Source organism: Diadema antillarum, unplaced genomic scaffold (genome assembly GCF_040938485.1).
Source record: "Diadema antillarum isolate AM-2024a unplaced genomic scaffold, OU_Dant_1.0 scf00000103, whole genome shotgun sequence".
Classification (NCBI taxonomy): domain Eukaryota; kingdom Metazoa; phylum Echinodermata; class Echinoidea; order Diadematoida; family Diadematidae; genus Diadema; species Diadema antillarum.
This window is the reverse complement of record NW_027270992.1, coordinates 5356607-5371881: the sequence shown is the minus strand read 5'-3', so window position 1 is coordinate 5371881 and position 15275 is coordinate 5356607. Positions and strand designations below refer to the sequence as shown.

The 15275-nt window shown below is 40.0% G+C and overlaps 1 protein-coding gene across 1 annotated transcript in view; it reads left to right on the top strand.

The window, feature by feature from the left end:
• LOC139719070 (3',5'-cyclic-AMP phosphodiesterase 4C-like) overlaps positions 1-15275 on the top strand; it is a 310458-nt gene that overhangs the window by 39355 nt on the left and 255828 nt on the right. The window contains exon 2 of the mRNA XM_071630511.1: positions 3231-3523. Coding sequence (XP_071486612.1) covers positions 3231-3523 — 293 coding nt within the window. The remainder of the gene's footprint in view (positions 1-3230; positions 3524-15275) is intronic.

Here is a 15275-nt window from a genome sequence, read left to right as displayed (position 1 = left end):
CGTGCCCTGCAAAATATACGAATATCATCAGTCCGTGCTGCCCACCCCCATTGATCCTGATTACGCTCACATGGCCTCTAGCGTACGCTCCTAGAACTTGAACTTGAGCCAACGATGCATGCTCGCTGTTGACAGCTCCTAACTGACTTATGAGCAATCTCGCCTTGATGACATCGTACACTGATGACGTCACCTGAGGTGTTTCTCCGAGACTCCGTTCCGACGTGTCACCGCGGTTACTACACGCGGGATAAAAGGGGATTACGAGTGCTGAGCGCTCTCACGAAGCTAGTCTGACTTCGTGACAACTTTGGGTAAAGATACTAACACTCATGATTGCTTTTCCAGTTTTCGAAGCAAAATCTATTCACGTTTATCGTGCACATAATAAGAACTACGTTATAGTTTACCCAGCGTACACAGAAGTCTCAAATCTCGAGGTGTAGCTGATGAATACAATTTCTGAAAAATAACTCCTGGAATTAGAAATAGTGTGACTCTGTTGTTGATTTAGTTTTTTTCAGTATTGGTTGCGTCACTGACGCGCATCTCGGCGTACGATTCACGCGCAGGTGATTGACACCTGTCGCCTACATCATAACAATGTTAAATTTCCTTCAAACAAAACAGATTGAACCGGTCTGTGCACAGTGATTTCAGTTGTACTGTATCAAGGAGTTATGATAACTCCTTGGTCGTATCATCGAAAGTTGGTCACAGTTGCTTGCTTGCCTCGTCGGTACCGCCGTTCATCCTGTTCCATTGTTCCTGTATCTAAAAAACGAAAATAAAAGCAAAAACAAAACAACAAAAACAAAAGCACCACCAACAACAAAGATTTTTCAGCCCAGAATCGTGAGGCTTTGAAAACCCAGAAATCACAGTCATTTAATAGGTTGACAATTATATATATATATATATATATATATATATATATATACATAATTATATATATAATATGTATTTATATATATACATATATATATGTATAATATGTATTTATATATATACATATATATATGTATAAAGATGCGCGCATCATCGTTGCTGTGTCACATTTCTTATTAAACTTTCTCTCTTTCTGGGGAGGGGGTCCATTGTCATTAATGTCAAAAGATAATGAAACTCTTATCAATGGGTGCAAGGTCTCCTTGAAGGATCCCCTATAGACACTATGCGATTATAGAACCCTATAGAGGGACTGGCAAAGGAATTGAAAAAGGGTAGATTTGCTCATTTAGACCAATAACAGAAAAAATGCCCTTTCATTGTTTTATGGAAAGTGGGCCTTATAGGCAGGGCATTGTTGTTTTTTTTTTTAAATGATATCAGAGATAACAGATTCTAGAGTCGGTTTAAATACGATGATTACACAAATATATCAGGGAGGTGCTTCCCACCTCCCTGATCATAGTACAGTTGTAGCAGAGTCATACAGGGGAAAAGGTAAAAAAAAAAAAATGAAACCAGAAGCCTAACACGCATTGAAAACAAGTTGGCTCGGACGTTGGGTGATGGGCTCGGGTAAAGTGGAGAAGAGGAGGGGTTATTATGATTATTTTTTATTTGGCATTTCAACATAAAATGCAAACAGAGAATTCTATCACACGATATAAAGAATGTGGCGATTCTAGGTGCATGCCGGTGGTTGCCAGGGGAGGAAAAGGCAAACTTAATCACCGATCCGAAGCGAGGGCGAAGAAATAACACCGGTCGCCTAACATTTATAAAGCCTGAAATGCAAACCACAAAACGGCAAGTTCAGAGTCCCATTTGTAATGTTTGCTATCCGTTGAGCCAGACTGAGGAATGAGAAGACCATCATTTGTTTGTTGTTTTTTTTCGCCCGTCCGGGATTGTTACCAAGAAAGCACTGTGGTTAGCGGTGGACTCCACTGGGGAAGATTTCAGTGTGTCACTGGAAATCGCTGAAATCATATTCCATGTGATCTCACCCGTCATTCGCTATGAACGTTATACACCGCGGAAGGTCGATCCAGCAACGACCTTTTGATAACAGTCGCGTTTGTTAGATGCAAGGCACTTCCGCGCTGCACTTATTACACTGGAGGGGTAACTAATAGTACAACTGTACCTACTGTTCCTGTTATTCATACGGTGACTGTATGCAAGCAGTGCTGTTGCCTGTTTTTGCTGTTGACTGCCACTACTCGTGATTTATTGGACTGATATCGCGGAACTTCAGCGTTATACGTTTTGTGTTTTCGGGAGGACAGTTATCATACAGCATTGGCGAATGCTCTATAATACGAGAAATTATGTCGTCTTTGGGTAGAAGTCGCTCACACGCTGTGAAAATCCCAGCAAGGAGACGGCGGTCGTATATTTCACAAGATGAATATTTTATGGTTAGTATGTTTTCAATTCCACAGGTTTCCTGGCAAATTAGTCAAAAGAATTCAATGTCTCGCGACCTTCGAATTCTAAACAGACACGTGGTGAAATTCACCCGTGCGTGTGTCGCCTACCTGTAGGCGGGTGGTGGGGGTCAAGAGAGACAAGTTCAACGGATCTCGGGACATGGTACCCGACTACCACGGGGCACGGCGTCTGGAGTGAACCGCCGAAAAAAATCTTGATCCGCATGGCTTCCCCTTACACCGCTACCAGTCCGCAATATTCAATGAATATTGTCATGCCTCAGACGAACTATTGCTCTGTTGCGTCGTCGACTATTGTCAATACTTGACATCAATTCGCCCTGACAAAGGACCCCCTATTACGCCTAAGGACATGATAAAAGGGTGCTGCGAGAATAGGAGACAACGTTGTGAATAAGAAGAAGATAATGGGGTTTTTCACCTGGCCGCCTTATACTGGGTCACAAAAACACAGGCAGGGGGAGCAAGCAGTGTGCGGGCTGTGAATGGGTATTAGCGCCCTGCGTACAGCTAGCGGCACTGTGGGATTCGTACCGGGGCTGTGTTTACGTTGTTATGTGTGCGCCTGCCCAAGCCAAGGTGTAGGTGTCACACTGTACACGCGGTGTCTCCACCTTGTAAACATAAACAACAAATCTACAATCGGACCGTTATGGAAAGAGATAAAAACGTTATTGAAGAGGTATTTCAAGTCTAGTATTTCACATTTTTCATTTCATATTTAAAAGTTTGAGATTCGACATGTGTCAAGAAGCATCTCTTGAACTCCGTGATGGACACAGGTATGTTAATGAAGTTTTTTACTGTATCGTTTTCATTTTCGTTCAGGAAAATCGCAGCGGTGGCGAGTCTGCAGCGGGTTCCGGTATCTTCTACCCGATCTCGTCGGGTTCGAACAGTATCGGAAACGGGCCGGAAAGCCCGCGACCCAACCACCACCATCCGTTCCATTTTCACCACCACTTCCACCACCACTCGCGCGACAAGGATCACCCGGGCCACCACCCGCACCCCGGCGGCGAAATCATGCTCAAGCCGAACTCGCTGAAGATCGGCCCGCGGATCGAGGTCACTGATTCCACGGACTCGTTGGACAGGGAAGTCGAGGGACTCAGCTCTCGGTGAGTGACCACAGAGTAACCAGCACTATCATGCGACATTCTGAAGTGATTTGACCCTGATTTTTAGACCGGAAATATGTTGTTGTTTTTCAGTGATTTGGAGCTGTAAACCAGAAATACATTGGGTGTGATTAAGCCTGTGTTCCCCTTTTTATCAGACATAATGTTCAAAACTACGTGTCATAATTTTCAGTGAATGTGGTAGATATTTAGGTCCTATGGTGGAATTGGAAGTATAGGCGTAACCTTGGTAATGAGAGAGAGGGAGATGGAGTGAGAGATAGATATATTGATAGATATAAAGAGGGAGAAAGAGAGGGGGGGGGGAGATACACTTGTATATAACAAGTGGAGGAGACTTTTATGAACAAAAATATTTGCTCCTATTTTGTTTACGTGTAATTCTCCAGTATAGGCCCTAGATGTTGCAATGAGCAAGCCATTCAGTTGAGAATTCACCAAATAATGTTTTTATTGTCAACATATCAATAGCTGAGCACCCATGTGTTCATGATTTTCTGTCACTTCAAACCATATCAACAGATCTATTAAATGTACCTTCATATTTGGGCTTTTTGTTCTTAATGCCTAGTATGAAGTAAAGACAGAACACATCCATGAGACCTTTTTAATGGTTTCCCCCACAATCATACTGAGCTTTAAGAAGACAGGTCACACACAAAAAAAAAGTTTCAAGTCCCAGTCAATGAAATCCATGAAGTACAAAACAGGATTAATGAAAGTTAGAGCCTGAAAAAAAAAAAATCACACACACAACCAGCAAAACAAACAGACAACAATGTTGAAAGCACTAATGCTACGTCTTCTTCTTGATCAGTAAGACAATCAAACTGAACAGCATGTAATATCTTACTGACACCTTTGAGCACTTATCCCATCTGCTTGACAAAGATGTCACCACGGTAGAAATTACATTGGTCTGCTTTCTCTTTCATTTTTGTGATCTTTAATGGAACCGTTGTTATCATTTTATCCCCTTCACCTACATGTAGGGTCTACAAACATGTAGTGCTAGTGTCGTCCTAAAGTATTAATCTTACCCTTAATCCTTTCACTTGTACTGTGATACCAGTGTCACAAGGCCTATGACGCGATACTCGTCTTGCGAAGATTGGAAGAAGGACACTTGGTCAATTTTGATGCCAAATGTAAATGTTTAATCAATGGGGGATTAGGATTCTTTGCTTTGTTGGTCTGATAAAGTGTGTGTGTGTGGGGGGGGGGGGTGGAGCAAGAGGAGTCTATAGTCTTCACAGTGACACGACATTTGCTCCTGCAACGGACAATTGCTCCGGTCTTATTTTCTCAAAGGACTTAAGGGTTAGGGTTAAGAGAAGGTTTCAGGTGTAGTTTGATGTGAGGATTAGGATTATGTTTGTGGGTAGAATTTATGTTTGGCTGAACATACAAATATTTCATGGGAGCAATTGTTGCCGGAGCAAATGTCAGGGAACCAGTCTTCACAGCGGACTCATCTGATGCAGTCCCAATATTAACCTGTTGAGGACGAGTCCTGAGTATACTTGGGCGAGCGTCAGTGGGAAATGTGTGTTGTAGCAAAATCTGCCCGTCCTCAAGGGGTTTAAGAGGTGAAAAAGCAATCCTACGATGCATGTACAATTGTATAATATAACCACGAGAGAGAGATCCTTACATGCCAATCAGGTGCATGCAGACACAGGAAATGGCCACTCCATCGAATGTGTGTATACATGATAGTGGCATGAGGAGGTGACCGGGAGTGCAGCCACGCTGTCCAGTGGTCAGAAAGACTCGTCCAGGGCAGTGGTATTTGGCGTCAGGACCGTTTATTACTAGCCATCAGTCTAATACTTGCCATCAGTTGTAATCTTTTACGCAGAACAGTAGTCTGGCCTTCCCCAGCTTTATGGGCATCTGCATTTAAAGTGCTTTAGTTAACTTGATTACCTTTGTCAGCTGTTTAAACCTTACCTTGAGGATAGAGAGAGAGAAGGGGGGATGTTACAATGCTTTTGTGAAGTTCTTTCCTGATTTGGGGGTTTCAGATACAATGTGCCAATTTAGGGATGATGAGGTAATATCTGCAGCAAAATGCCCCCAGCATTTGGCGTGGGCTATGTAACTTATGTGTAGGGGTGTGCCATACAATATGTATTTCGGAGGTAAGGTGTGAAGTTAGCACTTGGACATGGGAGGAAGTACATGTACATCATTGAATTATCCACTTCATTCTCGGTTTTTAAGACATCTTAATGAAAAAGTCTCCGAAACTATGTTTCTCTTAATGACTTGAATGGGAAGTTTCCCCAAGTATTTTTTTTTAATTCAAGAGTGAGTGCAGTGCATTACTTTTGTTCATGTACAAATTGTAGAAGAACACATTATTCAAATTCATGAAATTCTTCCGTCGAGATGTTTTCATTGCAACTGATTGACAAATTGCCCTACATCAACGTAAATTTGCACTGAATTGATCAGTGTTTAAGTAGTAGCCATGATAAAAAATCATGGGCGTATGTCGATGTAGGGCAATTTGTCAATCAATTGCAATGAAAACATCTCGACTGGAAGAATTTCATGAATTTGAATAATAAAGCAGTACCCACTGCATGCTATAAGGATTAGAACCAACACTTGCTGTCAGGCGAAAGCTCAGTGGTCTAGTGGAGATGACGCCTGTCCGGTGATCAGGAGGTCGTGGGTTCGAATCCTGCTCAAGTATGTACGCCCATGATTTTCTATCATGGCTACTACTAAAACACTGATCAATTCAGTGCATATTAACGTCGATGTAGGGCAATTTGTCAATCAGTTGCAAAGAACACATTAGTAAAGTTTTGGGGATATCAGACAATCCATTCAATGTTGTGAAGTTTTAAAGTTTTTTGTACTGCCATGGCTGGATGAGAAGAGTACAACAGTTCGTAAAGTTACTGCAGAACAACGATATAAAGACATTACAAAGAGAATTTCACAAACCTTCATTCTTTCAAAAAAAAAAAAGAAAATTACACAAAAGTTTTCCTTTGACTCGTTACTGACATACAAGTTATGTACAATGTACATGTTATGGATGGTATTAGGCTATTCCCCCTGCTCTCAGAACTTTTTGCAGAATTTTCTTTATATACTTTATATCACATTGTTGATCTGTCATGATGTCATGAACGGGTTGTAGTCTTCTCATCCAGTGATGGTGGCACTAAAACTTTAGAAATATTTGCCACTTTTGAACAGATTGTCTGATTTTCCTCAAACTTCTGCGATAATTTCTACTAATATTGCTGCATTACTGCACTCAATCCCCATGTAGGCCTATATTTAGGAAGTTTCCCTTGAATGGGGAGAAACAAAATCAATTAATAAAGAGTACAAGGCTTCAACAACTCCTCTCTCAAACACATTTCTCGTAATATACTTGTTGTATAGTTCAGTCAACCAGTTTTTCTTTGTTCACGAACATACAATTGTAGAGGGAAGAATTTAATGCAGACTGCAAAAAATTTTAATGCGAGTGCAAGTTCTAATAAACTGTTGAGGTAATCTCTAGTTCTTTGAATTTATGAAAGAGATGAAAGAGGAAATGTAAACTTAATTGATGGAATCTATGCAACAGAATTATCATTTGTGTGGATATTGGACACATATTTCCACCGTTTGGATAGCTTGAATGCCAGAAATATCCCATGCAAAAGGGCCGCCTTTGCAACTTTGAAGTAGCAAGCTTGGTCACATGACATGGCTGTACTGAGCGTCATGGTGAGGCTATCACGGGAATAGGCAGTGTACAATCAGGATATTGCCCTTTTTAGTTACACATTGTAGTGTGATGTATGCTGTCTTTGTTACAGCAAGTAACAGTTTCTCCATGTGTGTACATGTATAACATACTATGTAGCAGGTATCAAATGTGTGACTGTGTGTGGTGATATTAGGCCTACTTTGCAGGTAAATGGTGAAATGACTGAACTTTTCAAGGACACAAACAGCAACAAAAGTGCCACTCATTTTGTCCCAGGGAAGGTACCCAAACAAAGTTCTTTCCTTTTGATAAGATGGACACTTGTTTTTTCAACGCTTTGTGTTCCAGTGAGATAACTCACTGAAATTCTGACAGAATTTCTCATTCACATGTTGCTCTCGAAAACGCTTAGCAGATTTGATTGTCGAGAGTGTAGCCCCTACTAACCAGGGGTTCAACTCCAGGATGTGCAAACTAATGGTCAAATTGTTAACAGCTAACAAAAATTATTCATGTTAGACTATGTTTCCTTCTCCCTTCTTTGCTATCAAGAAAGATAGTCAAAGGCAGCTTTATTGCCAAGGGACACATTGAAACTAAAATTATTAGACTTATAAATGCAGACCTCTTACTTTTGCTTTATCGCGACAAGGACCATGTTCTGCATAATCTGGCACAAAAAAAAAAGCTCACTTTTGAACATTGTGGTTTGCTGAAGTGGGTATCGCATTGGGCTGGAGATCAGTTGGCGATCTGGTGGTGACTTGAGTCTCCCTAGTTGTGGAGACGTCTCCGCAACATCTCCGCAACATCTCCGCAACATCTCCGCAACATCTCCTGGAATATAGCCAAATCACCGGGAGTCGCGAGAGAATCAAGCATAATGTTCAATTTTTTCAGAGACTCTTTCCAGTCTCCAGACAACTCTGGTCATGAAGACGTCCCCGTGGTGTCTCCTTTTAGTTGCGGCTAAGTTGCGGAGACTAATTTTACTCGCATGGTATCCAAGACATCTCCGCAACTTTTTGAGACCCCTTGGCGACCTACATTTGTACTAGTGACCTCTCCGACTGCGGATGTCCATGACTTCCAGACGGATTTAAAGTTGTCTCCTTTTATTTGGAGATGTGTCAGAAGTTGCCGTGGAGTCGCCTTCTTCATGAGAGCGCAAGCCATTTTCTGGTCTTTCGGGTCGCACGAGTTGCAGTGACAGATCAGTCGTGGCAGTCGTAGCAAAGTCTCTTCCAGTGGTACACCCTTTAATTTTGATAAGTGTGAAGCACAAATATTACTGAGCTGTGATCACTATCACAGAGATTAAAGGGTGTGTACAGTGCTGGTCGAGGTGTAGATTTAGCTTTTAACATTTTGCGAGATATTCAGAAACCACTCTATGAGATGTAAGGGGGACTGCAGTTCTAAGGGGTATCAAAAGTTTATTCGATGAAAATCGGTTTTGAAATGGATGAGATATCCAAAAACAAAGTGAAACAAAGAGATCATAATAAAGTTGTGGCATGTCGCCTTTTTATTATTAGCACTTTTTTGGATATCTCAGCCATATGAAAACCAATTTTCATCAAATAAACGTTGAATCCTTCTTAAAATTACATGCTCTTTAATATTTCATAAGAGGCTTTTCATTATCTCACTTAGGAATGTTCAGAACATGAATCCCTACCTCAACCAGTACTGTACAGTCCCTTTAAGAGAAGTTATATGCAAGAGAAGAAAATTATAATTGGAACAATATTTGGAATGATGATTGTAACATTATTAGACTGATAAGACTGTATGTATATGGTCAACTTGTGAATCCATGATCTGAATTTGAACAAAAAGAGGCACAGCCTATTCTTTTGTGCTATTACATGTAAGTCAACAAGCTTGCATGTCTAAGCTTGCACTTTGAAAACCTTCAGCTGCGTTGAAATTGAGACTGATTGAAGTAGTGTAAAAGTGGATATTTTTGCGCGACTAATTTTTCGCGCATTGCTGGGTCAGAAGAGTTTCGCTTGTTTTTAATTCCGCGGAATCAAGACGTCACGCACAGGAACATATAGCAAGCAAAAATATCCGTGTGCTTTTATTTTCGCGCTAGTTTTGGATTGCGCGAAATGCGCAAAAATTTCAACACCGCGAAAATTTCCACTTTTACAGTACCGTACATGTAGTTGGAAGGTCACGTAAGCTCCTCCTCCCAAATTATGTTTTAGAGGTCGAGCCATACACATGAGAATCCATACTGTGATTTCTTTTTTCTTTTTCTTCACTGGAAGTCACCTCCAGATTAGAATTTGAACTCTTTGTTGTAATTCAAGTTTGGGATTTTATTTTGTAAATTGCAATTTCTCTCATGTGTTTAATCTCTGTAATACTCAATCATACAAACACTTGAAAAGTTATGCTTTCATTATCAAATCACATACTGTATATGAACAAATGTTGCCGTGCTGCCAAAACAATTTTTCACGTGGTTTATTCTGATACCACTTTCTGTGTAAAAAGAAACAAAAAAAAACAACAAAAAAACCCCCCAAAACCGTGTATGGGTTATGCATAACTCACTTTGTTTGTTTATTTTGAACCATTGGATTATCATTTAAAACATTTTTTTTAAGCTCCCTTTTTTCTCTCTCTTACATATCATCAAAGGCACGTTTAGCATGCAGAACTGTGCAGCTGTCATATAATGGTTTTGATATTATTACCGATAGGCTGCCTCTGTGATAGTAAAAAGAGAAAGAAACTGCTTCTCTTGACTCTGTTCAATGAACATCTAAAAATCCCACCCACAAGAAAACAAATAATTAAGACCTTCAGACTATGGGCACAATGGAAGGTAAAATTAAAATGTAAGCCGCAGAAGTTTTATGTCAATAGAAAGAGAAACAAAGACACCCCGCACCTGCATACGTTGGATGATTTCCCTTTCAGGTAACTTGAACATAATGAATTGACAGACCTTCGGGATAAAAATGTAAGTTGTGCATCCTTTTGAACATGCTTTTTGAGGTGACTTGGCAGGATTCTTCTAACTAAATTCACATAGTCCATGTTCACAGTCATGGAACCATTATCTCAACATTACGTCAACACCGTACCATAAAGAATGTAGAGTACCTAATGACAGGATGAAATGAAATCAGATGTTCAACGAAAAGTAACGTGAGTTAAATACAAAGTCCTGAACAACAAAACTGTGTTGAAGTTATACTTAATAAAACTGATACCAGACCTGTAAGTACTGGGAAATGACAAAGATCCGAGACTAATGACATCCATTACTGCAAAATAATGGTTTCAAAGTGCTCAAGCTGTTTTCATTGTGACAGCTGTGTCTGTGTGTACAAATGGATCCATAGCAGTGTCGTAAATTCCAAATGTATGGCTCAAAGAATAGCATCACATCTGCACTGTATGAAAATCACATACTGGAGTATTCAGAGTTAGCTTACAGTCTCATGCAAAAAGCATAAATTATGCAGCAGAGCTGGTCCATTCATATTGCAGCTAATGGATCCCTCACAAAAGCAACTTTAGAGGAAAAGTTTGCCTTCATAATCACAGTGAATTGAGAGAATGCAGTAATACTAGTAGAAGACATTGACAGTAAAAGTTTTAGGAATATCGGATAATCCATGCAAAAGTTTTGAATTTTTGAATTTTCAGTGTAGCCATCGCTGGATGAGAGGACGACTACAGCTTGTGATGTCACATGTGAAGAATGATAATGAAAATATGAAAAATTATCAACATTTCTTAACTTTTCTTGTATGATAAAAGAGCACTTGACTTGATTCTGCAGAAGGCAGGGGGAATGATATTACCCTTAACATACCTCAGCAACAAATTGAGGAAATATTTACTTTTTTTTTTAAGGAAGAAATTTAGTGAAGTCTCTTTAAATTTGCCAATATTGCTCTATGCATATGACATCACAAGCTGGTTTAGTCTTCTCATCCAGTGGTGGCTGTGCAGAAACTTTAAAAATTCATATCTTTTGAAGAGATTGTCCGATTTTACTCAAACTTTCACTGATGTGTTCTACCATGGAGCTACAACTCCATGGTTCTACTAATATTGCTGCGTTCATTCCATCCACATGTACTGTATATGAATGTGAAACTTGTCCTTCATAGGCAGCACACAGCCTGTACGAAGAGTAGAGGCAGTGGAGTAACAAAACAAAAACAAAAACAACAATAAATACATGCCTACAGGCAGTTTACATTGTAGATTTTTAGTTTTCTTTCTATGAAGGGAAGCATTTTGGAGAGATATGCTCATGTTTGCAATCATCGCATCTGGCTGGTGAACACTAGTACTTGGTGAAACTTGTTTGAACACTTTATTGCTCCTATACACTTTACAATTGTGATTCAAAAGTCTTTTACATGAGCCCAAATGAATGACTATTACACGAGTTTGCACTGCAACTTAAATTACAGTAAGAGTTCACTGTACATAGACTTTCTAGTACCGGTACCGTATACTGTCAAGTGGACACTATAGTTGCGCAACTCAGTTTTCACATTAGACCATTATCAGTCAGATACAGGGAACAAAACGTGGTCATGATATCAAGGATGAGAACATTTCTTTACATATTTTGTATTTGGTAGCCCCCCCAAAATCATTAATTTTACGACTAAAACAACTTTGAACCACTCACACAACCAGGTGGAAGCGAGTGAGAACTTTCATTGTCAAAAAATGATAAATTGATTTATTGATTTATTGTCACTTTGACTGGTTTGTTTAAACATTGTTTAAATGCCCATGATGCAGATTTCAGGTGAATAATGTAAATGGGGCATGTGTGATTTTTGCCGAACAACTGTGGTGTCTTTGCGAAACATAATTACCTTATAAATAAATACATGTAAGTAACATAAAATCACATGTTACAAAAAAGCTGCAGTCCGTGCAGGTATTGCAAATTATGAAATTCACGTACATCATGTTAAAAAGAGTTGCATGTTTCATTACTTCATACTCAACATAACAGGCTTTATAGCAGGCTGAGACTCCAACCCTTTAGGAAATGAAGAGTGTGCACAAAATTGCCTCCATACCCACTGTGTAAAATGCGGAGACGAGATCTGAATAGTCATCATCCAATTCACTTGGCTTTTTTTTTCCTGGTAAGAGGTGCTTATCGGTTTTAGGCATCAAAGGAAATACTGAGAGCTTGAATATTCACATGGTGCATGTACAATGTAGCGTATCATACACGGTATTGAGGCCCATTCTGTTACAGTATTAGATTATTGTGTAGGAAGAGAAAGGTCCAGTGGGTTTGACCCAGTTTGTGGTTGACGTGCCCTTTGTTGTGGTAGTGCCAGAGAGCCCAGCTTTGATTGTAGATAGACCTCTTTGTTGAATCTAATCACCAGATTTCAAACAGAGATATGATCCATATAATGATAGAGGTATTCTGTAGCTGATGTCAGACATGCACGTAGACAGGAACCAATCATTGTACTCAAAGATCACAAGCAATAAAGCTTACAATTGTGTTAATCTTAATAACAGGCACATCTTCATAATTTATAGTGTAAATATAGAAGTAAAAAAAAAATGAAGTCATTATACCATTTCATCTTCCTCTGCACACTTCAATTCAGATATATACCAATGGGAAATACATGTACAAAAACATGAATGTGCTGAAGAAATGGAGAAAAAAAGGTTGGTGTTGTGTGAATGCTGTTTATTAGTTTAAGGGCCAAGATCTTTATTGATTATAGCTACCAACCTTGATTTGTCTGTGTGTGACCATGCGTACAAACCTGATATGAGTGAAATGTTTCAAGATATCTACCGGTGCAATTGCCACTGATACCATGTTTCTGTGATTTTGCTTTGCATGGTATTTCTTTGTTTGTTTGCTGATGTTTAGATGCTTGCCCATTTGTACAGCCTCAACCGTAGATGGTGAGCGTAGAAAATGAATGGTGACATTTGTGCACTCTGATCTTGATCACAGGCAGAGAATCTATTCTATTCTCGTGTTTTGAAGTCATATGAACACTGCTTGTATGAGAAACATGATGCCATAGCAGACAATATTCATTTGTATTAGGTATGTGTAGCATTTCCTTTAACTGCAAATTCTGCTATCAAAATCAGAGAAATTTCCCAATTGCAAAGTCTAATACCCCTTTCAGGTAATCGCGGTTCAATTATCCGCATCCAAATAATGCGGATGAAGTAATCAAGATCGCGTTCATATATCCCATGAAGTGCGCACTACTTTTACGAGCGCCCGTTCATATAACGGTGCGAAAGACGGGAGTATTTGTCATGGTTACTGCGCACGCCTCTATAATGACGTAATGTTTCCAGTGATATATACTCACGTGTATGCACAGCTCTCGCTCAAGCTCAGCAATCAGCGGTTGTGCGGGAAATCGAGTGACCTTTGACCGAACTGCGGAATGTTAGTGCGCATAAGTCGTAAAACGCGTTCATGTATTCTCGATCAACTCCTCATGCTGCAATAATGCGCATAATAGCAGCATCAAAATAATGCGCACTTTTTTACTCCTCTCCTTTCATGTAATCAAAATTTTACGACTTATTGCTCCTATTATCCGCATCCACGATTACCTGAAAGGGGTAATAAGAGATTGTCACATTGTCACAGTATTCTTGCTGGACAGAGAGAAAGAGATAGAGAGAGAGAGAGAGAGAGAGAGAGGAAGAGAGAAAGGGAAAGAGGAAAAAGATGTAGGAAACACTTTCTGCCTGTATTTCCTGTCTAGAGAAGGGGATTTTTCATTTTTCTCAGATTTCCGGACATCTTTCCTCTTCGTGTTCTTGTCATCTCTCAGTGGTGTTGTAGAAGAAAATAAGCAGGATGAATTGGAAAGCAAGTCTTGTAGGCTATCTTTGAGGCTAGTATGTGCATTGGGTCGCACCTGGTTTGTTGTGCTAGTCTACCTTCCAGGCTGGTCTTTACAGTATCTATTCAGCAGAATCTACAGAATCATGTCAAAGAATATCATATCAAAGTCAAAATGGAGTGGGAAGTGCAGACTTAATGGCCCGAATTCACGAAGGTGGTACAATTGAATAGTTTCAATTGTACCACCTTCGTGAATTCGGGCCAATATCAATCAAAGAGAAGATCACAACTTTTTGATAAATCTAGCATAGCAGAAATCTTCACATGATTATTTTCAAGGAAATTATACTATGAACAAAACCATGAAAACAAAGATATTTTTGAGGTTTCACTGCACTCCATATCAATCATTAGAATTATTATCAATCTAAATGGCTGTGCTCCAGAGAATGCATTATTTTCTAACTCTTAGAGTGCATTTATGCTTCCATTTTCGGGGCCAAAATCAGGCTTTTGAAACGTGATTAGTGCAAAACGCTGTTGCGTTCATGCTCACTTCGATAGAAACGCTGATTCAAAACGCCGATCCAAAATGCACAAAAAGGTGCGTTTACGATCTGCGTTTCTGACTAATCACGTTTGACGGGGAAGCATGAACGCAACAGCATTTCTAAACGCGTTTAGAGTGACGTCATCTAAATGCCTTTCCGGTTCACGTGAAAAAGCACGCGCCCGGCCAGCCAGCTACCCTGGCCCGTGCAGTTTTCCCATGTACTGTGAATGCATGTCTTTCCCAGCTGCTCTCCCAGGCCAGACCACCAAACCAAATTTGACCTGCCTCTGCTGAGGTCAGTGAAGCAATCGCAAACGCTCTTTCCAAGGCTGAAGAAAGTGAGCATAAACAGTGCTCCCGTGAGCGGCGTTTTGAATCAGTGTTTCGCAAATTGAGCATAAACACACCCTTAGTATGTGCCCAGACACTTCGCTCAATTTGCCATGTTCTTCCTTAGCATTCACTGATCCAGCCAAATTCTTGATCAAGTTGTAGATTTCAAAGCAAGCTCGTTCAGGTGTAGCAAAGTTCTTTAGCGCACTAGGAAGGCCATGCTGACTCAATGGGGATTAGGAGGATTTGAGCTGTCTTTATTCGTTGA